The sequence below is a fragment of the Theropithecus gelada genome, chromosome 12, assembly GCF_003255815.1.
Source record: "Theropithecus gelada isolate Dixy chromosome 12, Tgel_1.0, whole genome shotgun sequence".
Classification (NCBI taxonomy): Eukaryota; Metazoa; Chordata; class Mammalia; order Primates; family Cercopithecidae; genus Theropithecus; species Theropithecus gelada.
In genome coordinates, this window is record NC_037680.1 from 50,717,496 (window position 1) to 50,744,348 (window position 26,853).

Sequence of the window (26,853 nt, forward strand, 5' to 3'; positions counted from 1 at the left end):
CTCCACCTCCCGGGTACAAGTGAATATCCTGCCTCAAACTCCCGAATAGCTGGGACTACAGCAAGTGCCACCATGCCCGGCTAATTTTTGGTATTTTTAGTAGACACGCAGTTTCACCATGTTGGCCAGGCTGGTCTCAAACTCCTGACCTCAGGTGATCTGCCCGCCTGGGCCTCCCAAAGTGCTGGGATTACAGGCATGAGCCACCGTGCCTGGCCCAGCTGGACTGTTTTAAGTTTGAGGTAACTTGTATACCTGCACAAAAAACTAATATTATCCAAATATAAACAGCTTATTCTATAGAACAAAATGTTAAGGGGGCTTAAAAGTCTTAAAGATTTATTAATCCATTGTTTAATTTATACTAGTGAATTTGGATAATGATTACAATTCACTTCAAGCAAATTCAAATCCTTGAATAACAAATTTGAATTGAAAAAATTAAATTATACCCATTCAATGTACTGTCATTCTCTTAACAATGTTTCAGAACAAAGAAAATGTCACAGAGTTCTATATATGGTTTTTATCTGGTATGGGGCACAAGAAACAGTTACCAACAGAAAATATTTCTACAGCCCCAAAATAGCTTACAAATATTTGCAAAATTCATTCTTATAGTACTCATGTAGTTTTGTACTTGACAGTTTACAGAGATGAAAAATTAAAATTGAGCTTTTTTATTAGAAAGACAATAGTACATAATTTAGCCCTTGCTATAAGTATTCAATAAAAAAGTGGAGATATTTTTATTCCCAGGTAATTGTCACATACAGTCTTTCTTCTCTACTTCTGCCTCATTCTGTGTCACTTTAGTATGCATATTTCCTGTACATTTTTTCTCCTCTGTACACATCTGTGCCATGGCTTCTGGTGTCATTTCTTCTGCTTTGCTCTGCACTGGGACTTTGCTGTGGCCGTTTTCTTATCTCCCTTTGCTTGTAACTACCAGGACTTCTGCTCCGGCTTCTCCTGCTCCTTTCCTCCCTGCCATGGCTCCTGCTGCTCCCCTCCTTTCTTTCAGAGCCTCTCTTCTCTGGGCTATGATGACGGCTTCTGGACTTTTTGTCAGAATCGGAATGGCTCCATTTGCTGTTCTCCCTAGAACTCTCGCGTTTTAAGAATCTGGGCTTTTCCTTGGCTTTTTCCCGGTTATGGTGACTGCTAGAAAGTTCTTCATGAAGTTTTCTCTTCTTAGACTTGTCCTTCTCTTCAGAATCACTGTTGTTATGCCCTGAACACTTGCTTTTCTTTCTTTTCTTCCTTTCTATTTTTTTTTCTTTATTGTCACTCTCACTCTCTCTACTGCTTTCTGAAGTCTCAGTAGAGGAAGAGGAGGAGGAGGAGGAGGAAGAGGAGGAAGAAGAGGACTTATGTTTTTTGTGCTTACTTCTGCTCTTCTGAAACTTTTTCTTTTTTCTATCTTTTTTCTTTTTTCTCTTCTCCAGTCGATCTAATTTCCTGTAATTGGGAAACAAACAGTAACAGACTGTGTGAAAAATAGCTATTTCATCAACTGCAAGTTACGAACAAACAATATATTTTCTTAGAAGTTATTAAAAATTGTATCCATGGCAGGGTGCAGTGGCTCACGCTTGTAATTCCAGCACTTTGGGGGGCCAAGGCGAGCGGATCACAAGGTCAGGAGTTCGAGACCAGACTAACATGGTGAAACCCCATCTCTAGTAAAAATACAAAAATTATCTGGGCATGGTGGCACATGCCTGTAATCCCAGCTACTCAGGAGGCTGAGGCACGAGAATCGCTTAAACCTGGGAGGCAGAGGTTGCAGTGAGTCAAAATCATGCCACTGCACTCTAGCATGGGCAACAGAGTGAGACTCTGTCTTAAAAACAAAACAAAACAAAAAACTCGTATCCATATATGAATGCATTGTTTACTAAATGACAACTCATTTTCTTCCTTTAAAATTATTCAAAGCATGTATACATTAAAAAAAATGCATCAAGCCAATTTTCTGACTATACTTCAATAGTAATGACTACTTTTGTGTTAAATTCTTAATGATATGAAATTATATAGCACTCTAAATGGTCATCCTAAAGAAAGTCTGTGAAAGGTGTGTAACATCAGTTGGAACTACTATAAAAGCAAATACACAGCTATAATCAGATGAAAAATTAATTTTATGTACTATTTTATAGTATGTAAATATTAATCAACATTACATTATCAAAATTCGAGAATATTCTCCAGAAATTCTAAAAGTACACATTAAACTTCTGAAATATTACTTTTATAAAATAATATAGTTAATACTTGTTTTCAACAATTGTTTATTTTTATTTATTTATTTTTTTGAGACGGAGTCTCGCTCTGTCGCCCAGGCTGGGATGCAGTGGCCGGATCTCAGCTCACTGCAAGCTCCGCCTCTCGGGTTTACGCCATTCTCCTGCCTCAGCCTCCCGAGTAGCTGGGACTACAGGCGCCCACCACCTCGCTCGGCTAGTTTTTTGTATTTTTTAGTAGAGACGGGGTTTCACCGTGTTAGCCAGGATGGTCTCGATCTCCTGACCTCGTGATCTGCTCGTCTCGGCTTCCCAAAGTGCTGGGATTACAGGCTTGAGCCACCGCGCCCGGCAATTGTTTAGTTTTATAAATAATTAGGACAATCCTATTAAAACGCTCTGAATTTCTAAAGAGTACTTCACATTCTCGGAGGCGTAACTTATTTATATGGTATGTTTGAGATACTCTGAAAATAAGTCTCTAGGTTCTGTCTAGCCATTCTCAAAACTCTACATACTGAAAGCATCATGAGCTCCCTCTATTGGACTCAGCAGACATTTCTTGGATTCTTTAATTCGGAGGTAGTCTGTTTAACAAAATTCACGTTTGCCTTAAATTTAAGCATTCTTTCTGCATTCTCATAAGATTTTACAAAACATTAAAAAAAAAAGGCCAAAAATGTTTCCTAAGAACAAATTGCGTGCGAAGATACATACAAATCTATTTTGAAAAGTAAAAGTTATAAATAAGTATAATTCTAAAACGTTCTGAAAAGTGCAATAGTTTTGTGGTATAATCTGAGTATATAATCTTACATCTGAGTATACAATTTCCATGTTACTGAAAAGACAGACAAAATTGTATTAGCTATGGGTGAAGAATAATCAATAAATGTGATACACAGTTTAAGTACCTTCATGAGCTCTTAGGATCAGAGTTGTATACGATACTGAGATGAATACTAAGGAAAAAATAAATATATTAAATATACACTTTTAAATTACCTGAGAAGTTTCTGTTTTTGTTTGGTTGTTAGTGACTTTAAAAATTCAACTTCTGGATCTTCTTCACCCTCACTTGCAACATACTCCTGAGTCAACAAAGACATCATTAAATTGCTAGATTTCAAGACAATTAGTTATAAGATAAAAAAGAAAACATTTATAAATAAGTTTTGTATCAGGGACACACTGTAGATGAGTATGGTATTTTGGATTGGGAAATGGGAGGGAATTAAACATTTTTTTTTGTAGTCTCCCTGCCGAAGTGGATCATACAGCACTAAGAGGTTAACATGACTGCTTTGCCAGCATCAGGAAACTCTTCCAGGAAAAGGATGATAGACACACACAGAGAAAATGTTTAGAGCATGACTTCCATTCTCTATCTCTTGAATGTTAACACTTGCCAGTTTAAATACTTTATTTTTAATTTAATGAAATATAAAAAATAAGATTATGAGTTTTAAAGGCAGGTCAAAATAGCCACAATTTTAGCCTTTATAATTTCAACAGCACATTATCAAATATATAATAATATAGCCCTTCAAACTCAATCATTTTCTGGACCTATGTATAGTTTAATAAAATAAATAAGTTTAAAATATTTTCTAAGATTTTTAGGGGTTTTTACCTACTTCTAACCACTGGTTCTATTTAATGTCATATCAGGGATAATTTAGCAGGAAGGAAAAACCAACAGCCTCATCACCAGTTCAGTTAGATATTTTATCCACATAAACTCAGAGGAGCAGTTTCATTTATTAAAATACAGGTTTGTAAACAATTTCTCATTTAGGTTAAAATAATAAAGCCAAATCAAAATACATTTTGGGTATTTGCTTTGCTCTATCTTACTTTCCTATGGATATATGCATATTGGAAAACATTAAGTAGCAATTCACAAGCAATCACATTTAGATTTATAGACATTTTCAGCTTACTGATAAAAAGATCATTACCTGTGATGGATCATTTGCGGTCAAGTTTCTCCCCAGTACATTTCGTTTCAGTGCAAACCCACTGTTTCTCATCTCCGCTATTAGCTCCGAGGGGTGCATCGATGGCCCTGTTCACAAAAATCACAGTTTGAATGTATCATTTATATCTCTCTACCTTTTTCGGACTCCACAGTAGGAATGCAGTTGAAGCTTTGTTAAGTAAAATCACAGCTAAATCAACTCAATAATCTTCTGCTGAGCAAATAATCAGATATGATTTTCTAAAACAGCAGTCTGGAGATTCAGAATAGAAAATAATTGCATTTTTCTTTACGTGCAAGGGGAGTCTTCTTATGTAACTTTGTCATATTGAAAAAGATACATTTAGATGTTATATGGTTGGCAGTTTTTAATATAAAATCAAAGCAAAATATTATAATAAAAAACTACAATTTAATTTTTAGTAGTTATTCTCTCAGTAAGAGTTCATTTAAAAGATATATTTTTAAAGGTACATGAGAAATTTATTATCCTCATTTCCAAATCAAAATTCCTCATCCTTATTTGTCAAATAACAATACTGAATACATTGCCATGTGGTTGCTAATCACACATGCGCGCGCGCGCACACACACACACACACACACACACACACACACACACACCCCCTATGGGTAACCACCAAGTACTTTAATTAATCTTGCTTTTATTCCCAGATTTTGAGATTTTTAATTACTAGATTAGGCTGGTAACAGGCAGTTTTAGGCTGGCTATTAGTATGTATGTTTTGTATTTTTTTATAAGACACTACACTTCCATTTTTGCAAAATCTCAGACTGAAAAGTGAGATTTTTGGTCCCCAAATATGAACTAACAACAAATTTTAAAAATTTTCAGCTGGGAGTGGTGGCTTATGCATGTTATCCCAGCATTTTGGGAGGCCGAGGTGGAAGGATCACTTGAGCCCGGGAGTTCAAGACCAACTTGGCCAACATGGCAAAACCTTGTCTCTAAATAAATAAATTAATATACTTTTTTAAAGGTTTGCCTCCTACCCTCAAACATAAGGTTTATGTAAGGTAAGAGAGACTCTTTACCTCCTTTTGTATATTCCTGTTTCATTTTGTTTTCCCTGCCGCTAGCAAACTAATGACAACATTTCATGGCAGCTATTTAAAGTTGCCACCCTAAATCACCTACACTGGCTTAAATGAACTACCGCAGCTGATGTGTCTGTCATTTACGGAAGAATAAGACAGTTACTGCCCACAAGGAGTTCATAAGGGAGGGTAGGGGGATAGAAAAATATTCAGAAATGAGTTCTTTAGTTTGTTGGTTACTTTGTCTATTTCTTTGAACTGCTTCATTGGTCTTTTACCACTTATTTGCCCGCTCACCTGCATGTTATCATGGAAAGCAAAAGGCAATCAGTTAAAATTTGTTTACCTGTCAATAGCAGATGTGGTTAAAAATTTGATGAGAAAAACTCAGTTATAATATATTTTACTGGGCTTTCCAGGCTTTACCATTCCACTCATATTGTCAAAAACAACTGAAAGTTTGCTCTAGGTACAAGGGAGATGATGGGAAAAAACTATTATTGGAGTATGGGGGAAGTTATTAATGATGTCATAGTTTTAGGAAAAAAAGGCTTATTTAGTTAAGAACAAACAAAAACGCCTGTCTTACATTAATATTTCATTTCAAACCAAGAGGGTTTTTAATTTAATTTTTCTTCTATACAAAATTTTTAATTCCTATGTATTACTTTAATGGCCCTTTAATTATTCAGTCTGATTGCTAATGTTAAATAAAATTGAATTTTAAATATTAATACTGGTTGCCTCTAAATGGCATAAAAGTGCTCAAACAATTAAGAGGTTTTTTTCTTGAGATGGAGTCTCGCTCTGTCGCCCAGACTGGAGTGCAGTGGTGTGATCTCGGCTCACTGCAACCTCTGCCACCTGGGTTCAAGCAATTCTCCTGCCTCAGCCTCCAGAGTAGCTGGGATTACAGGTGCCTGCCACCACACCCGGCTAAGTTTTGTATTTGTAGTAGAGACGGGGTTTCACCATGTTGGTCAGGTTGGTCTCACACTCCTGACCTCGTGATCTGCCCGCCTCAGCCTCCTAAAGTGCTGGGATTACAGGTGTGAGCCACCGTGCCCAGCTCAATTAAGAGCTTTAAATGAATAACAAAATATTTACTTTGGTGGCTTCTCAAATTTCTCATGTAGGAACTTAATATTATAAAGTAGAAAATGTCTCTTCTGAAGTGTCAAAACTACATTTCCGTGTCAATAATTTTATTAGATATCAAATGAATTCAGACACCAAACTTGTTAAGAATTAGAATAAGAACCACTCCAGTAAAGGGTAACAAAGCTTGGCCATCAGGAGAGGTTATACTAATTTCACCAGTTTTCATCACAAGATGGGTAATTTTAATAAGATGTTATAGAAAGTGTGCCCTCTTTAAAAGTACTTCCAACTACTTCAAGAAAATGATGTATTTCCCCAGTGTTACAGAGATTATACAGATTATTAAACATTACTCTTCTAGCATTTACATTTTTCAAAAACCCCAACTAAAAACTCTGTGTAGTATATAAATTTAGCACACTTTCACAATGTATGACTGCAAATACAGTGCTTAGTAAAGCGCTTGACAAATAGTACTTAATAAAGACTATTATTTTTACCAGTAGCTATTCAACTTTGTTATATAAAGAAATTATGTCTTTTAATATATAACATATATATATATATATATTTTTTTTTTTTTTTGGTAGAGATGGGGTTTTGCCATGTTGCCTAGGCTGGTCTTGAACTCCTCAGCTCAAACAATCCACCTGCCTCGGTCTCCTAAAATGCTGGGTTTACAGGTGTGGGTCACTGTGCCTGGCCACTATGCAACTTCCATGACTATCTCATGGTACTTTTCATAATTCAAAAAAATGCTCTCAGTAGTAATACTTTTCATAATCCAGTCTTATTTACTTTTTTTTGTACTTAAACCTTCTCCTATCAACCAAAGTTCTGGGCTTAAAGTTCTAGGTTTAGGAGATGAAACAAGTCAGGTTTAATTAAGATATATTTAGCAAGTATCTTTACACTTTCAATTATGACAGAGGCTATGTAGAGTTACATTGACAGAAATGACTCCAGATCATTTGAGAACTCAAAATTTAGTTGATACAATAGATTACAGATATGTTGATAAAACAGATTACACAAATATGTTCAAATGCAAAATACTTTTATGTATGGTGCCTTAATAATTTCAATTATAGCTGGAGTTGGATCTTAGAAATTGTTTGGCTTATTCTTAAATTTGCTATGGTAGAATAATACTAGAGAATTCAGAAAGAGGGCATTTGTTCTAAAATGCAGATTTGTGAGGGCCCCTTTCTAGATCATCTCAGCCAAGCCTTTGCAGCATGCAAACCAACGTCCCAACTTAGAAAAGCAGGTCCGCTGAAGAAACTGCTTCCAACATTCATTTATTTTACGAACTTCTCTTTGCTGTGATATGGATAAGTGTCAAAATACCAATTGTGTACAGTTCCATGTTCTGATTAGACCACAGGCTCTACTAGAAAAATACCATGAAATCAGAGACTCAGGAAAGAAAAAATTCCTAGAAAGTAAATTATGCCATACAAAATTATGTGTGTAAAGCGCTTAATCTATTCACTAAGAGTATTCTTTTTTTTTTTTTTTTGAGACAGAGTCTCGCTGTGTCTCCCAGACTGCAGTGCAGTGGCGCGATCTCCAGTGGCGCGATCTCGGCTCACTGCAAGCTCCACCTCCCGGGTTCCCGCCATTCTCCTGCCTCAGCCACCCGAGTAGCTGGGACTACAGGCGCCCGCCACCACGCCCGGCTAATTTTTTGTATTTTTAGTACAGACAGGGTTTCACCGTGTTAGCTAGGATGGTCTCCATCTCCTGACCTCGTGATCCACCCGCCTCGGCCTCCCAAAGTGCTGGGATTACGGGCGTGAGCCAGCATGCCCGGCCAAGAGTATTCATTTTTACAGAACAAAAACAATGAAAGGTAAAAAAAGAATGTCCTGTTGCAAAATAGGTATTTTATCAAAGAATAATATATAAACTCAAAAGTTCTGGCTATGAGGAAATGTCATACAACTGACTCCACAGTTATAGTATGGCAGTCCCAGGGGAACGCCACAAATGGCATACGAGGGAGACTAAAGCTGAAGGCAAAGACACTTGTGTTTCACTGCAAACACTAGGTCCATCTGCTCCATTCGAAGTTCATCATTTTTTTTTTTTGAGACTTTGTCTCTCTCTGTCGCTCAGGCTGGAGCGCAGTGGTATGATCTCAGCTCACTGGCAAGCTCTGCCTCCTGGGTTCAGGCCATTCTCCTACCTCAGCCTCCCGAGTAGCTGGAACTACAGGCGCCCGCACCACGCCTGGCTAATTTTTTGTATTTTTAGTAGAGACGAGGTTTCTGTGTTAGCCAGGATGGTCTCCATCTCCTGACCTCGTGATCTGCCTGCCTCAGCCTCCCAAAGTGCTGGGATTACAGGCGTGAGCCACCTGGCCTGGCCCATCATTCTTTTCAAACAATGCATTATCACCTACAATTAAATAGGAGAAAAGGGGGCAGTGAGTTGTAGGTTAGGGTAAGGCTGATTAGAAATGCCTTTCCTGGCCAGGCGCAGTGGCTCACGCCTGTAGTCCCAGCACTTTTGGAGGCAGAGGCGGGTGGATCGCCTGAGTCCAGGAATTCAAGAGCAGTTTGGGCAACATGGTGAGACTCTGTCTCTACAAAAATTAGCTGGCCGTGGTGGCGCACATGCCTAGACTCCCAGCTACTAGACAAGCTGAGGTAGGAGGATCACTTGAACACAGGAGCTGTGATCTCACCACTGCACTGCAGCCTAAGCAACAGAGTGAGATCCTGTTAAAAGAAAGACAGAAAAAAAGACAGACAGACGGTAAGAAAGAAAGAGAAAGAAAGGGAAGGAAAGGGAAGGCGAAGGAAAGAAAGAAAGGACAGACCAACCGACCAGCCGCTCTCTCCTTCTCCCAAATTTAACACATTATGTACTTAATTTATAGAATGCCACTGTTGGCTGAAACTAAATGGCTACCCTAAAGTCAATATAGTTTTGCTTTCTATTATAGTGATGGTCTATTTTTTTCCCTTCTCATTGTGTGTGTTTCAGCTTTATATTATGGGAAACTGCAAACCTACATCACATAGCTTCAACAATTAACAATATTTTGCCATTCTTGTCTTATCTATTACTTTCAAATTTATTTCTTTTTTCATAGAATATTGTAAATAAAATCTCAACCTCAATACCTTTATTATGCTTCTCAACATTGATAATTTTAAAATGTCATCAAATAGTCAACATTCAGATTTCTCAAACTGTCTCAAAAGTATCGTTTTACAGTTGGTTTGTTCAGATTAGGATACAAACAAGGTCCCCCATATTGCATTTGATTTATAGATCTCTTAATCTAAAACACGTATCTAACTTCCCCTCCCTACTGTTATTCATTTGTTAAAGAAATTGGGTAATCTGTCCTGTAGATTTCCCACATTCTGGACAGTGATGCCATTTAATATGTTTCTCTAGCTCTTATATTTCCTATAAATTGGTAGTTAAGTCTAGAGGCTTACTATTAAATTATTTTGATATTTTATACCACATACTTTGGGGGAGTATATGGCAAGTTTTGTAAAGTTTGGATTTAGGAAAATGATACCTGAAAATACACTTCTGGCTAATGAAAACATGTTTCTGGCTAAAGAAAAAGGAGGCCCAGACTGCTTATATGTTCTTGTAATCACTTTCCCATGTATTTATTGCAGCCAAACTAACAGTAGTATAACTGTAAAAGGTTTTAAAATAAACCTCAAACATTATCACAAATTAAATATGATTATTTCCATGAAAGTACAATCTTCTGTCCCTTTCCTTTCTTAAAATTGGCTATATCTAGTGAATAAGCCAGTCCCTGTCACTAAATGTAAAAAGGACAGTTAGACACTAGAGTATTGATCAACAGGGAGATCTGTGTCTAATAGGACTTATCAAGAATTATCTTACACTTATATTTGATTCCTAATATTACCATAACCTTTCTTTTAAGAAAGCTTAGAGAAAGTTACCTTTTAAAAAGACTAAAAAAAGGGGCTCAGTAGGAACATGCAGCATAACACCCGGGAAAAAGTGAACAAAGCTATTAATAAAGTGTGTGGGTGATTTTTATTTATATAGATGAGAATGTTTTATGTATGATTTTCTAAAGGTTATGCAAGAACCAATTGTACTGAATTGTAATAAAACTGCTCCATACTGGGAATTTTCCTGACACAGTGCCAGTTCATCTTAGTGGAGGGTGGAGACAATAGGGTTTCTTATTGCCCTTATCCCAAGTTCATACTGAAGACAGCTAACTGATGTCTATTGAAACACATAATGTAAAGGAAAAATTAAACATTTCATTTTAGTCTATGTGTCTGCAAAGTACACAAAGGCAAAGAAATATGAAACTGTCTTTATTGTATGCTAGTAAAAAAAATCAGTTTATTAGAAACTTTGCCTTACAGAATGAATATATTTTATTTTTATTTTTATTATTTTTATTTTGAGATGGAGTGTTGCTCTGTCACCCAGGCTGGAGTGTAATGATGCCATCTCAGCTCACTGCAACTTCCACCTCCTGGGTTCAAGCAATTCTCCTGCCTCTGCCTCCTGAGTAGCTGTGATTACAGGTGCCAGCCCCCAAACCCGGCTAAGTTTTGTATTTTAGTAGAGATGGGGGTTTCATCATGTTGGTCAGGCTGGTCTCGAACTCCTGACCTCAAATGATCCACCTGCCTTGGCCTCCCAAAGTGCTAGGATTACAGGCATGAGCCACCGTGCCTGGCCTAGAATGAAAATAAAGATGTATGACTTATACGTAATTACTTATATTTTCTTTTTTTTTTTTTTCCCGAGACGGAGTCTCACTCTGTCGCCCAGGCTGGAGTGCAGTGGCGCAATCTCGGCTCACTGCAAGCTCTGCCTCCCGGGTTCACGCCATTCTCCTGCCTCAGCCTCCTGAGTAGCTGGGACTATAGGCGCCCACCACCACGCCCGGCTAATTTTTTTGTATTTTTAGTAGAGACCGGGTTTCACGGTGTTAGCCAGGATGGTCTCAATCTCCTGACCTCGTGATCCGTCCGCCTCGGCCTCCCAAAGTGCTGGGATTACAGGCGTGAGCCACCGCGCCCGGCCTACTTATATTTTCAACTTAATTTATATGCAAATATTTTAATGATGATACACCTGGCAATAATAGTTAATTCACAGCCCTAGACTACAAAAAATCATTTGTGCTGTGATGAACCTGAAGTATTTAGAAGTCAGCATTATTGTTACTATTATTTTTTGAGACAGAGTCTCCAGTCTCTTCCCTTGGCTGGAGTGCAGCAGCACAATCTCGGCTCACTGCAACCCCTCCCTCTCAGGTTCAAGCGATCCTCTCGCCTCAGTCTCCCAAGGAGCTGGGATAACAGGCACACACCACCATGCCCAGCTAATTTTTGTATTTTTAGTACAGACAAGGTTCACCATATTGGCCAGGCTGGTCTCGAACTCCTGACCTCAGCCTCTCAAAGTGCTGGGATTATAGGCATGGGCCACCGTGCCCAGCCCAGAAGTTAGCATTATGTTTTAAATGAGTTATGGGAATATTAATGCTCTTGAAAAGTTAAGCATCCATGAGCCTCAAAAACTTGTTGAATCAAATAAATGAGATACAAAAGAGTACCTACTGTATGATTTCACTTATATGAAGCTCAAGAACAGATAAAATTAATACACTGGATTAGGAATTTAAAAATTGGTTGTGGGAGGAGAAGGCAGCCTGGAAAAGGACAGAAGGGCATTTTCTAGGGTGATGGCAATGCTCTGTATCTTGTCAGGGATGTTGGTTACCTGAGAGCATACATTTATCAAATTCCAACTCTACATTTAAGACCAGTGCATTTTGCTTAAAAAAAAAAAAGAGATTTTAAATCCATAAACAGTGATTACTGAGTAACTATGGTACTGTATCCACTCATTATATCTATACATTATGAGAAGACCTCTGCAAAGGGAATTCAAACTTACATATCTCAAGTATATAACACAGAAAATGGTTTAAAAAATTAGTGTGTAATACCAGTCAGAATGGCGATGATTAAAAAGTCAGGAAACAACAGGTGCTGGACAGGATGTGGAGAAACAGGAATGCTTTTACATTGTTGGTGAGAGTGTAAGCTAGTTCAACCATTGTGGAAGACAGTGTGGCAATTCCTCAAGGATCCAGAACTAGAAATACCCTTTGACCCAGCAATTCCATTACTGGGTATATACCCAAAGGATTATAAATCATGCTACTATAAAGACACATGCACACATACGTTTATTGCAGCACTGTTCACAATAGCAAAGACTTGGAACCAACCCAAACGTCCATCAATGATAGACTGGATTAAGAAAACATGGCATATCTACACCATGGAATACTATACAGTAATAAAAAAGGATGAGTTCATGTCCTTTGTAGCGACATGGATGAAGCTGGAAACCATCATTCTGAGAAACTATTGCAAGGACAGAAAACCAAACACCGCATGTTCTCAGTCATAGGTGGGAATTGAACAATGAGAACACTTGGACACAGGGTGGGGAACATCACACACTGGGGCCTGTCGTGGGGTGGTAGAATAGGGGAGGGATAGCATTAGGAGAAATACCTAATGTAAATGACGAGTTGATGGGTGCAGCAAAGCAACATGGCACATATATACATATGTAACAAACCTGCATGTTGTGCACATGTACCCTAGAACTTAAATAAAATTAATTAATTAAAAAAATTAGTGTGTAATATTGAGATTTTATTATTTTATCTCCTTAGTGCTTGAGAGAGCTTGTTTTTTGCTTCAAGTTTATAATATTTTGGGGAAAATTTTTCATAGGAAAGAACTTAAATTGCAAATTTTTATTATACATTCAGAAAAGATTATAAATGGTAATGTTTAGAATAGTTAGCAAAGCCTTTCCATTTGCTTACTCACTAAACCAGTTAGTGGAACATGGAGGTTTGTGTTAAATTCATTAAGAATGATTTGGGTAGAAGAATTAATATTTAATATGTGGACTAAATTTCATTCATTCTCCTTTTCTCAGGTAATCACAAACTAATTTCTTTACTTGAAGCTGATAGACCTTGAGTAGATGAAATGATGGTAATAGGAAGAGTCATGTAAAAGAGAGTTATGACTCATTGGAGAATCATAATACCCCTTTGAGATTATGGGAAGTGTAGCCTCCACTAGTACATGCCTTTAACACCAAGCAGGTTCATTTACTGACAGAACAAGATTGTAATTAATTTGTTCAAGTCAACGAAATTTCACGGAACAGCCATTCTAACAACAAATTTAATTACAAAATTATCATAATGTGTATAAATAATTTGAAATGACTTAACCATTGGTAATACCTAAAATAAAATAGCCAAAATGTGAGGTACTAATTAGGAGCATCATTTTGACCTTTGAAGCACTATGACTGGACAAGTTTTACTGAAATACCTTGTTAATAGGCCAGCATTTCTTTTCAACTAACTAGCTTCCTCTCACATAAAAAAATTTTAAACATCAAATCACCTACATATTATAAAGGAGAGACTTATAATCAACTATAATCAAGTACAATCAAGTACGATCAACTGTGTATTATAAAAGAGGGAAATGGTGCCCAACTTCACTTCTTTATTTTGAAGTTGGTTCTTTATTTACTAGTTTCAATATTTGCCTGTTTCAGGAGTTTAGCTTTAATAAAATTCCGGTAACACAAATGTTTTTCTGCAGTAGAATTATGTTGGAGGATTAAAAAGAAGTCTGCCATTAGATGCAGGGCTATGAGTAGCTATCCTGGGACGACTTCACCTCTCCAAGGAGTTGCATAAGGGAACTGCTCCATAACAGATTCAGGTGGCGTTGCCAGAAGGGCCACTGAATTTATCATCTTTCTTTCTATAGGAAGTTCCTCTGGCGTGCTCCTAGCTGTCTTCCTAGCAAAGATTATGATCAGACAATTATTTTGGGAAATTTCTCGAATGTGTTCCCAAGCAACAAAAATGTCTTCAACACGAAAGGCTTATGAAAAGATGGAGGAGGAGCATGTGCAGCACTTGTTGCAGAAAACTTCTATCAGTACCATGGCTTAGTGCAGCATTCTTCAAGAAAAATTAAATCAAGAATTAGGAAAAATTAGGCAAGGAGAAGAACACTTGATACACAAACAAATCTTTGCAGCAAGTGTAAAATAAAACTTCCTTAAACTGTTCATTTTCATATGGTTAGAACACAATAAAAACTACAGTGTAAACAAGATTGGAGAGAAACATTTGGGATATTGAGTCCCTATCATATTTTACCTATTTGTGGTGTGTCTGGAACTCAGATTGAAGCAATTCTTACTTTTTTTTAAAAGCAATTTTGTATATTTATAGTGTATCCAGTGACATTATTTTGAATTTGAAATTTACTTTTATTCAAATCATGAAATTCACCATATTATCCTATCTACTCAGTCCCAAATATGTGAAAAAATTATCTAAATTTAAAAAAATTACGGCAGGGCTGGGCATTGTGGCTTATGCCTCTAACCCCAGCACTTTGGGAGGCCGAGGCCAGAGGAACACTTAAACCTGGGAGTTTGAGACTAGTCTGGGTAACATAGTGAGATCCTGTAAATTTTTTTACAAAAACATTTGGAAATGATCCAGGCATTGTGGTATGTGCCTGTGGTCCCAGCTACACTGAAGGCTGAGGTGGGAGGACTACTTGAGCCCAGGAGGTCAAGGCTGCAGTGAGCTGCGACTGTGCCACTGTACTCTGGCCTGGGGGACAAAGCAAGACCTTTTCTCAAAAAAAAAAAAAAAAAAATTATGGCAAAGTATAGACAGATAATAACTGAAAAATCCAAAACTCAATTAGTGAAATACAAAATAAATGTTAACAAATTTGGAGTCAATGTTTATTCACTTTTTGTTGCTTTTATAACTTCTGGAGTTCAGTCCAATACAGAGAGCTTGAAAGTCCTCTTATTCTTATAACAAGAAAAAAGTTGAAAAACAGAAAATTTAAAAATCTTAAATTTATCAGAGAATTGAGGTCTCAGGGCAAACCGCTGCCCTGAAAACTGGAGAGATAGGTAATACAGACTATTAAAGTTTGCTGGAATCAGAAACTACTGCTGGAGCCAGCCATTGGTAGGAATACTTAGAGTAATTTGACTAATTGTTGGAGACTGAGCTGGACTAGCTTGACAGATAAAATCTCCTAGAGGCCCAAGCACAGTAGAGCCCCCTTTCATGAGTTTTACTTCCAGAGTCTCCAGCAGGTTCTCATTGCAAACACCAAAGCACAATCTCCGTGTGCTTCCCTTTCGCCAGCTCAAAGGGAAAAGTAACCATTTCCAAATATGCCCAGAGCATTTTGTTTTCCTTAACAAATGCTTACTCTCAAGGGAAACTATGTCACCATAGCCGAGCCTACATGGGAAAATAAAGCTGAGAAACACATGTGAAGGTTGCAGCCCACAGGCACAGGCTCACTAAAAGACTAAGACTTAATCATAGAATAAGAGAATGCTTCCTTCTCCCCCACATCTTACTACCACATGAGGAGCATTCCTGTATAATATCAGGGGATTAAAAAGGAAAGAACTGCAAAGCTCAGACTCTTAATACTGAAAGAGGAGTCTTTTGGGAAAGCTAAAGATAAGGGCAGACAAAAACAAGGACACTAGAGGAAATTTTAGTCTCTGACATCTACAGTGACAGCAAACAGTAGATACAGTCTAAGGCCTAGCCAGATAAACATAAAACCTCACCTTACAGGCCTGTTTACCTCAGTTCCTTTTAATGATACACCATGTCCAGCTTTCAACAAAAAATTACAAGGTATGCTGTATTAGTCTGTTTTCATGCTGCTGATAAAGACATACCCTAGACAGGGAAATTTACAAAAGAAAGAGGTTTAATTGGACTTATAGTTCCACGTGTTTGGGGAAGCCTCACAATCACGGCAGAAGGCAAGGAGGAGCAAGTCACATCTTACCTGGATGTCAGCAGGCAAAGAGAGAGAGCCTGTGCAGGGGAATTCCTCTTTTTAACACCATCAGATCTTGTGAGACTTACTCACTATCACAAGAACAGCATGGGAAACACTTGCCCCCATGATTCAATTACCTCCCACCGGGTCCCTCCCACAACACATGGGAATTCAAGATGAGATCTGGGTGGCGACACAGACAAACCATATCATTCCACCCCTGGCCCCTCCCCAATCTCACATCCTCACATTTCAAAACCAATAATGCCTTCCCAACAGTCCCCCAAAGTCCTAACTCATTTCAGCATCAACTCAAAAGTCCACAGTCCAAAGTTTCATCCAAGACAAAGCCAGTCTCTTCTGCCTATGAGCCTCTAAAATCAAAAGCAGATTAGTTACTTCCTAGATTCAGTGGGAGTACAGGTATTGGGTAAATTCAGCCATGCCAAATGAGAGAAATTGCCCCTTTGTTTCCAAAGGGGCTACAGACTCCATGAAAGTCCTAAATCCAGCAGGACAGTCAAATCTTAAAGTTCCAGAGTGATCTCCTTTGACTCCATGTCTCACATCTAGGTCATGCCAATGCAAGAGGTGAGTTCCCATGGCCTTGGGCAGCTCCACCCCTGTGGCTTTGCAGGGTATAGCCTCCCTCCTGGCTGCTTTCATGGGCTGGCATTGAGCATCTGCAGCTTTTCCAGGCACACTGTGCAAGCTGTCAGTGGATCTACCATTCTGGGGTCTGCAGGACAGTGACCCTCTTCTCACAGCTCTACTAAGCAGTGTCCCAGTAGGGACTCTGTGTGGGGGCTCCAACCCCACATTTCCCTTCTGCACTGCCCTAGCAGAGGTTCTCCATGAGGGTCCTGCCCCTGCAGCAAACTTCTGCCTGGACATCTGGGCGTTTCCACACATCTGAAATCTAGGTGGGTTCCAAAATCTCAATTCTTGACTTCTGTGCACTTATAGGCTCAACACCACATGGAAGCTGCCAAGGCTTGGGGCTTCCGCTCTCTGAAGTCATGCCCAAGCTCTACGTTGGCCTCTTTCAGCCACAGCTGGAGCAGCTGGGACACAGGGCACTGAGTCCCTAGGGTGCACATAGCATGGAACCCTGGGCCTGGCACACAAAACCACTTTTTCCTCCTAGGCCTCTGGGCCTGTAATGGGAGGGGCTGCCATGAAGACCTCTGACATGCCCTGTGGAAATTTTCCCCATTGTCTTGGGGATTAACATTTGGTTCCTTATTACTCATGCAAATTTCTGTAGCCGGTTTGAATTTCTCCTCAGAAAATGGGATTTTCTTTTTTATTGTATTGCCAGGCTGCAAATTTTCTGAACTTTTATGCTCTGCTTCCCTTAAAAACCTGAATGCTTTTAATAGCACCCAAGTCACCTCTTGAATGCTTTGCTGCTTAGAAATTTCTTCAGCTAGATACCCTAAATCATCTCTCTCAAGTTCAAACTTCCACAAATCTCTAGGGCCGGAGCAAAATGCTGCCAGTCTCTTTGCTAAAACACAAGAGTCACCTTTGCTCCAGTTCCCAAGTTCCTCATCTCCATCTAAGACCACCTCAGCCTGGACCTTACTGTTCATATCACTATCAGTATTTCTGTCAAAGCTATTCAACAAGTCTCTAGGAAGTTCCAAAGTTTCCCACATTTTCCTGTCTTCTTCTGAGCCCTCCAAACTGTTCCAACCTCTGCTGTTACCCAGTTCCAAAGCTGCTTCCACATTTTCGGGTATCTTTTCAGCAATGCCTCACTCTATTGGTACCAATTTACTGTATTAGTCTGTTTTCACATGCTGATAAAGATATACCCCAAAATTACAATTTACAAAAGAAAGAGATTTAATTGGACTTACAGTTCCATGTGGCTGGGGAAGCCTCACAATCATGGTGGAAGGCAAGGAGGAGCAAGTCATGTCTTACATGGATAGCAGCAGGCAAAGAAAGCAAGCTTGTGAAGGGGAATGCCTCTTTTTTTTTTTTTTTTTTTTTTTTTTTTTGAGACAGAGTCTCGCTCTGTGGCACAGGCTGGAGTGCAGTGGCCAGATCTCAGCTCACTGCAAGCTCCGCCTCCCAGGTTCACGCCATTCTCCTGCCTCAGCCTCCCGAGTAGCTGGGACTACAGGTGCCTGCCACCTCGCCCGGCTAGTTTTTTGTATTTTTTAGTAGAGACGGGGTTTCACCGTGTCAGCCAGGATGGTCTCAATCTCCTGACCTCGTGATCCGCCCGTCTCGGCCTCCCAAAGTGCTGGGATTACAGGCTTGAGCCACCGCGCCTGGCCGGGAATTCCTCTTTTTAAAACCATCAGATCTCATGAGACGTATTCACTGTCACGAGAACAGCATGGGAAAGACTTGCCCTCATGATTCAATTACCTCCCACTGGGTCCTTCCCACAACACGTGGGCATTTAAGATGAGATCTGGGTGGGGACACAGCCAACCCATATCATATGCCAAAAGGCAAAAGCCACAGTCTAAAGAGAAAAGCAAGCATCAAACCAGACTTAGATATGGCAGAGATTCTGGAAGTATCAGACTGGGAATTTAAAATAACTAAGATTAATATGTTAAGGACTCTAATGGAAAAACTGGACAACATGCAAGAACAGATGGATAATGTAAGCAAAGAGATGGAAGCTCTTAGAATCAAAGGAAATGCTAGAAATCAAAAAACACTTATCAGACTTAGATTAGTCGTAAATTCATATTTACAATGTCTTTGATGGGCTCATTAGGAAGAAAGAACCAGTGAGCTTTAAGATATGTCAGTGGAAACTTCCCAAACTGAAAAGAGAGAAAAGAAAAAGAATATTCAAGAACTGTGGGACAATTATGAAAAATGTTACATGTGTATAATGGAAATAATGGAGAATGAAAAGAGAAAGGAACAGAAGAAATATTTGAAATAACAATGGCTGAGGATTTCCCAAAACTAATGATATATGCCAAACCACATATCCATAGCTCAGAAAACACCAAGCAAGATCAATACCAAGAAATCCATACCTAAGCATATCACATTCATACTGTAAAAAAATCAAAGATGAAGAAATTTAGTATCTAGTGCAAGTGTCCTTCAAAAGTGAAGAAGAAATAAAGACCTTTTCAGACAACAAAAATGGAGGAAATTTTGCCAGTAGACTTGTCTTTAAGGAAATATTGAAAGAAGTCACTTAGTGAGAAAGAAAATCATATAGGCCAGAAACTCAGATCTACATAAAGGCAGAATGTTTGAGAAAGAGATGAAGTATGTCAAATACAATCTTTTATTTTTAATATTCTTAACTGATCTAAAAAGACAAGTTTGTTCAAAATAATGAAAACAACAATATACAGGGTATTATAGCTTAGATATGAATGAAATGTGTGGCAGCAATGTTATAAGGGATGCGAGGGAGCTATTCAGTTGTAGAACAGGGACTGGGTTACTCTGTTATGAGTTACCTGTACTAACCATGAAGTTGTATAGTATTATTCAAGAGTGAACTTACATTAGTTGTAAATTTATATTTACAACGGTGGCATACACATACAAAAGTGGTTCTAGGGCAATCACTAAAAAAAGTTTTAGAGTATAATTAATATACTAAAAGAGGAGATAAGATGGATTCCTATAAAATGCTCAATTAAAATCAGAGAAAACAGAAACTAAGAGACAAAAAATGAAACAAAAAATTACAGCAATGAATAGAAAACAATTACAAATATAGTAGATATTAATCCAACTATTTCAATCATTGCTTTTGATAAGAATGGTCTTAACACACCAATTAAAAGACAGAGGCTGGGTGTGGTGGCTCACATCTGTAATCCCAGTACTTTGGGAGGCCAAGACAGGAGGCCAGGAGTTGAAGACCAGCCTGCGCAACATAGTGAGAGTCTGTCTCTACAAAAAATATTTTAAAAAATTAGCTGGGCATTGGGCGCAGTGGCTCATGCCTGTATTCCCAGCACTTTGGGAGGCCAAGGTGGGTGGATCATGAGGTCAAGAGATCGAGACCATCTTGGCCAACATGGTGAAACTCGGTCGCTACTAAAAATACAAAAATTAGCTGGGTATGGTGTTGCACGCCTGTAGTCCCAGCTACTTGGGATGCTGAGGCAGGAGAATCATTTGAACTTTGGAGGTGGAGGTTGCGGTAAGCCGAGATCATGCCACTGCACTCCAGCTGGGCAAGAGAGCAAGATTCTGTCCCCACCCCCCAAAAACAAAAAATTTGGTGGGCATGATTGTGCATGCTTGATATCCTAGTTACTTGGGAGGCTAAGGTGGGAGGATAGCTTAAGCCCAGGAGTTTGAGACCACAGTGGGCTATGACCTTGCCACTACACTCCAGCCTGGGCAAGTGAAAGGGATGCTGTCTCTTAAAAAAAAAAAAAGACTATTTGAGTAGATAAAAAAACAAGACCCAACTATAGGTTATTGTTGTCCACAAGAAACCCACTTTAGAAATAAAGACACAGATAAATTAAAAGGACAGAAAAATATATACCATGCTAACACTAATTGATAAGGCTGGAGTACCTATATTAATGTCAGACAGGTAGATTTCAGAGCAAGGAAAATCATCAAGGATAAAGACAGACATTACATAAATTATAAAGGGGTCAATTATCTAGGAAGATACAACAATCCCATGTGTACATGCCTAACAATGAGCATCAAAATATATGAGGCAAAAACAGATATAAATGTTTTTAGAAACAGACAAATCCGCTGTAATAGTTGGAGATGTCAACACCCCTCTATCAGTAACTGACAGATCCAGCAAGCAGAAAATCAGCAGGATATAGAACTGAATAGTACCATCCATCAACTGGATGTACTAACATTAATAGAATACTTCCTCTAACAACAGCAGAATATACATTCTTCTCCCATTTGTATAGAACATTCACCAAATAGACCACATTCTGGGCCATATGAGACACCTCAACAAAGGTAAAAGAATAGAAATCATACAAAGTATGCTCACAGACCATAATGGAATTCAACCAGAAATCAGTAACAGAAAGATAGCTGGAAAATCCCCAAATACTTAGAGATCTAAAAATACACTTATAAATAAACACAGGAGTCAAAAAGTAGTTAAAAAGAAAGTTAAAAAAAAATTTTTGAACTAAAGAAAATGGCTGGGCGCGGTGGCTCACACCAGTAATCCCAGCACTTTGGGAGGCCAAGGCAGGAGGGCTGCTTGAGCTCAGGAGTTTGAAGCTGCAGTGAGCTATGACTGTGCCATTGCATTTCAGCTTGGGCAACAGAGACCCTGACTCTAAAAAAGAAAATGAAAATACAATTGCTGTGTAATAAGGAATTTGGCTAGCCTTTGTCCCTAGAGTCTTGGGTCACTAGGTACATAGTAAATAAGCAGTAAGATTTTAAAAGGCATCTTTTTTCCTGAGCAGCAATTCTCAACAATGGGCTTAAAATCTTCAGTAAATCATGCTGTAAACAGATGTGCTGTCACCTAGGCTTTGTTCTTCCATTTACAGAGCACATGCAAAGTAGATTTAGCATAATTTTTAAGGGCCCTAGAATTTTCAGAATGATAAATGAACATTGGCTTCATAAATTATCAGCTACATTAGCCTCTAACAAGAGAGTCAGCTTGTCCTTTCAAGCTTTGAAGCCAGGTACTGACTTCTCTTTGCTAGCTATGAAAGTCGTAGATGGCATCTTTTGCCAACAGAAGGCTGTTTTATCTACATTGAAAACCTGTTGTTTAGTGTCACTACCGTCATCAATTATCTTAGCTATATTTTCTGGAGAACCTGCTGCAGCGTCTACATCAGCATTTGCTGCTTCACCTTGCAGTTTTGTTAGGGTTGTGGCTTCTTCCCTTAAACCTTATGAACCAATCTCTGCTAGCTTCCAACTTTTCTTCTGCAGCTTCCTCACCTCTATTAGCCTTCACAGAGTTGAAGAGAGTTTGGGGCCTTGCTTTGGCTTAAGGGAATGTTGTGGATGGTTCGATCTTCTATCCAGATTACTAAACTTTTCTCCGTATCAGCAGTAAGGCTGTTTCACTTTTTTTCTCATTTGTGTGTTCATTGGAGTAGCACTTTTGATTTCCTTCAAGAACTTTCCCTTTGCATTCACAAGTTAGCTAATTGGTGTAGGAGGCTTACCTTTCTACCTATTTCAGCTTTCAACATGCTTTCCTTATTAAGCTTAATCATTTCTAGCTTTTGATTAAAGTGAGAGATGTGTGATTCTTCCTTTCATTTGAACACTTAGAGGCCATTGTAGGGTTAATTGCCTAAATTCAGTATCATTGTGTCTCAGAGAACAGGGAGGCCTGAAGAAAGGGAGAGAGATGAGGGAAGAGGCAGTGGGTGGAGCATTCAGAACACACAAAACGTTTATCCATTAAGTTCGCCATCTTCTATAGGTGCAGTTTGCAGCGTCTCAAAACAATTACAATAGTAATGTCAAAGATCACTGAGCACAGACCACCATAATGATATAAAAATAAAAGTTTAAAATACTGCAATAATTACCAAACATGTGACCCAGAGAGAAAGCAAGCACATACAGTTGGAAAACTGGTGCTGATAGATTTGCTCAGCACAGGCTTACCACAAACCTTCAATTTGTAACACAGCATCTGCAAAGGGCAAGAAAGTGAAGCAGGATCAAACAAGGCAAGCCTGCATTAGAGTTTCAGGGCTGGTTGATCCACTATCACTGCTGGTGTAGAGCTGAGTTCAATGGTGGGCATAATGGGTGGTTGAGAAGCAGGCTAAAGGAGAGCTAGCACTCCCAGCAACCCCAGGTCTAGTTTTCCTACACAGTAACTGTTGATTTATTTATAAAAAGTTTCTGTAGCAATAGGGTCTTGCTGTGTTGCCAAGGTTGGTCTCAAAAAATGTTGGTCTTGAAGTATCCTCCCCTCTCAGCCTCCCAAAGTGAGGCGATTATGGGCATGGGCCATCACACGTGGCCCAGAGTGACTGTTTAGTGTTACCTGTTTGCTTCCTGAAGAAATAAATCTGCAATTCAAACATGGAAAGACGTGCAAAATCTTTGTTTGCTTGGGGAAAAGAATTATTTAATTGATAGAATTTTGCTTTATATTGTGACAATCTTACTAATATTCATTTGCTTTATAGGTACCTATACACAAATTCTTATCCCCTTGTGGGTTAGAAGGTTTAATTATTATAAGACTATGCATTCTTTTGTGTGTATGTTTAAGCATCATAGAAAAATACGTTCCACGGGCTGGGCGCAGTGGCTCAGGCCTGTAATCCCAGCACTTTAGGAGGCCGAGACGGGTGAATTACGAGGTCAGGAGATGGAGACCATCCTGGCTAACACGGTGAAACCCAGTCTCTACTAAAAAAAAAATATTAGCCAGGCGTGGTGGCGGGCGCCTGTATTCCCAGTTACTAAGGAGGCTGAGGCGGGAGAATGGCGTGAACCCAGGAGGTGGAGCTTGCAGTGAGCCGAGATCCCGCCACTGCACTCCAGCCTGGGCGACAGAGCGAGACTCTGTCTCAAAAAAAAGAAGAAAAAAGAAAAATATATTCCATGGACGAACGTGGGGCAGGTATCGGTGGTTTTAGTTGTGTTACATTGTGAAATTCAAAGGCAAAGAAAATGGTATTAAAACCACATTCTTTACCCCATATTATATGATTCTATTTGTATAAAATGTCCAGAGTAGGCAAATCTATAGAGACAGAAAAAAATTAGGTGGTTGCCTGATGCTGGGACCTAGAGGGTGAGGGCTAAGGGATATCTTTCTTGGGTAACAAAAATATTCTAAAATTGACTGTGGTGATGGATGTATAACTCTGTGAATATACTAAAGGCCACTGAATTGTATGCTTCAAATAGGTAAATTGTATGGTATGCAAATTACAGCTCAAAAAAGTTGTTAAAACAAACTTGCTGTTGATATAGCTCACTGTGGATTTAAAAATATTTAATTTAAACATACATTAAAAACACAAGTAGCTGACAGATGTTAAGAGTCAATGATAAGAACAAGGGCTATAGAATATAGATAAAATCCAGGTGGGCTGGCCATTTAATGGTATTCTAGTATAAAAATATTTTACAAAAATTCAGTCAGCACTGAAGCTTACAAGTTTTACATATAATTTTGAGTATCTGGAGTAGATAAAAACTTATAAAGTTAAGATGATCTTATCAGTAGAAAAGATATTCTAAACAATTTTAGCCCAAAGAAGCATTTTGATTGCCTAATTTATCTTTGTAAAGGAGAAGTAAATCTTATAGCTGGTCTCCGTAAACCTCACAGCTGGAACATTCTAACAGCACCTTGCAGTTTCCAGTGATCAAAGTAAGTTACTTTATATACTAAACTAAGAATTTCATAATAGAAATAATGCAACACCAGGAGGTACCGTTATCATGAAATAATTACACTCCTGAGAGATTACAGGCACAAGGCTGTACCCCAGGGGTGTGATTATCCCATGATAACCACATCCACTGAAATTGCCTTATTGCAAAAATAATCTCTATTCACTGGTGAGACATTATTCAATAGGTGATTTTTTTTTTTTTTTTTTAATGAAAAGGCTTTTTTTTTTTTTTAGCTTGAATCAGCAAGTGGATTAGAAAATTGGTCAGTTTATTTTTCATTGCATTCAAATTCAGAACACAACATCATTATTATTTGCTTTCCTATTTGATACAGTAGAATTTTGATTTTGTTTTTGAGAAATCTTTCAGAGTTTCTATTTGCTTTAGCTGACTACTACTGCTAAATTTATGTCAAACTTTAAAGGCATTAATTGAGCAATTCAATTTTAAATAACTTACTTCTATGTACAGTTTTTAATTCTTCTAAAACAATGTTCATTTAAAAAACTTATAAATGCAATGTACCTTCACTATTGGAATTACAGGTAAGCCAAAAAGATGAAACCAAAAATCTCAAGTAATCCTACCACCCAGACACAACCACTGTTAATAATTGTCTATCTCCTTCCAATCCTTTTTCTAAAAGTATCTGTCTACATGTCTACCTAAAGATACAAAGAGAAACACAAATGTAACTACTCTGTTTTACAACCTGCTTTTCTTATTTGACCAAAGATTGTAAACGTTCATATCATTAAGAAATCTTCATATCACTTAAAATAGCTACATGGGATAGTATTCCATTGTAACAATATTCTATAATTACTCACTTAATATCATTTTATTAGACATTTAGGTGTTCTTTATTTTTTTTCTCTGTAGCCCAGGCTGGAGTGCAGTGGCACAACTTCGGCTTACTGCAACCTCTGCCTCCCAGGTTTGAGCGATTCTCGTGCCTCAGCCTCCTGAGTAGCTGGGATTACAGGTGCACACCAGCACGCCCAGCTAACTTTTATATTTTTAGTAGAGACAGGGTTACTCAATGTTGTCCAGGCTGGTCTCAAACTCCTGACCTCAGGTGATTTGGCCTCCTGCCTTGGCCTCCCTCACCTGTTGGGATTACAGGTGTGAGCCACCAAGCCCAGCCTCTCTTTTACTGTATACATAATCCTTTGTGACTAAACGTTTGAACATATCCATGATTATTTCCTTAGGGTAGATTCATGACTTTGTAATAAATAAAACATAATTTAAAGAAACAGAAAAAGGTACTTTGCTCCCAAATCGTCAGTTGTTCTTACATATAGTTTAAGCTGATGGTTCTCAACCTTGATGATGCCTAAGAAATAGATCAGTAATTTTCATCATTTTATGTGGCATCACAGATGGTGAAAGTTACTGATTTTTTAAATCATAATTTTATCATAGAGTTCAGATATTCTAAGACACAAGATTTAAGAAATTAAAATACCCAATGTATTTACAAGTATTTGTTCTCATACCATGTCAGTTTGAATGGAAAAACTGGAAATGGAAATTTCCCTAACATCTTATTCAATAAAGACTGAGGCAAAGAATTAATTCAGTCTGCTAGTTATTTCTCATCATGAACATAGCCTTTACAACACACCAGTAACTCTTTTTTTAGCTGTTCCAATTATTCTGAAAATAAGTTTAATATGGGAGTACAAAGGAAAACATTAGCCTTCTGAAGAAAATCATGTGACATTCAATGTTTGAAAAGCCTAAATTTTAAGTTTCTTTTTAATCACACATTTTAATATAAAAATAAAATTACCTGTAATTTCACCTATTTAACATACTATTTTCATGTTTGTTTCCTTCCAGTCCTAATTTACATGCCCACAGATTTATATTAGAATCATAGCATAGATTCAATTGTATTACTTAGTTTACTTAAGATATCAACAGTTTACTTTGCCATTCCCCCTAGTGCTGGATATTTAGACTGTTTACAATGGTGAAAAATTAGAAATGATGTTGAAAATGTCTTCACTCACCTTAAAAAAAAAAAAACAAAAACCTCTTTCAACGCATTATCATCTTTCCTTTTCCTTAATACTATCCCCCTGTGTGTGTGTGTGTGTGTGTTTCTTCTTACACACACACACACAGTCTTCCATGGCATTAATTTTGCTTACATTGGTTTCAC

The 26,853-nt window shown here is 38.2% G+C and overlaps 1 protein-coding gene across 1 annotated transcript in view; it reads right to left on the bottom strand.

Moving 5' to 3' along the window:
* Nucleotides 1-322: 322 nt before the first annotated feature.
* CIR1 (corepressor interacting with RBPJ, 1) overlaps nt 323-26,853 on the bottom strand; it is a 48,807-nt gene continuing 22,276 nt past the window's right edge. Inside the window, exons 8-10 of the mRNA XM_025404263.1 lie at nt 4,211-4,317; nt 3,255-3,340; nt 323-1,461 (exon numbers count right to left, since the gene is read on the bottom strand). Of these exons, the coding sequence (XP_025260048.1) occupies nt 813-1,461; nt 3,255-3,340; nt 4,211-4,317 (842 nt within the window). The 3' untranslated portion in view covers nt 323-812. The remainder of the gene's footprint in view (nt 1,462-3,254; nt 3,341-4,210; nt 4,318-26,853) is intronic.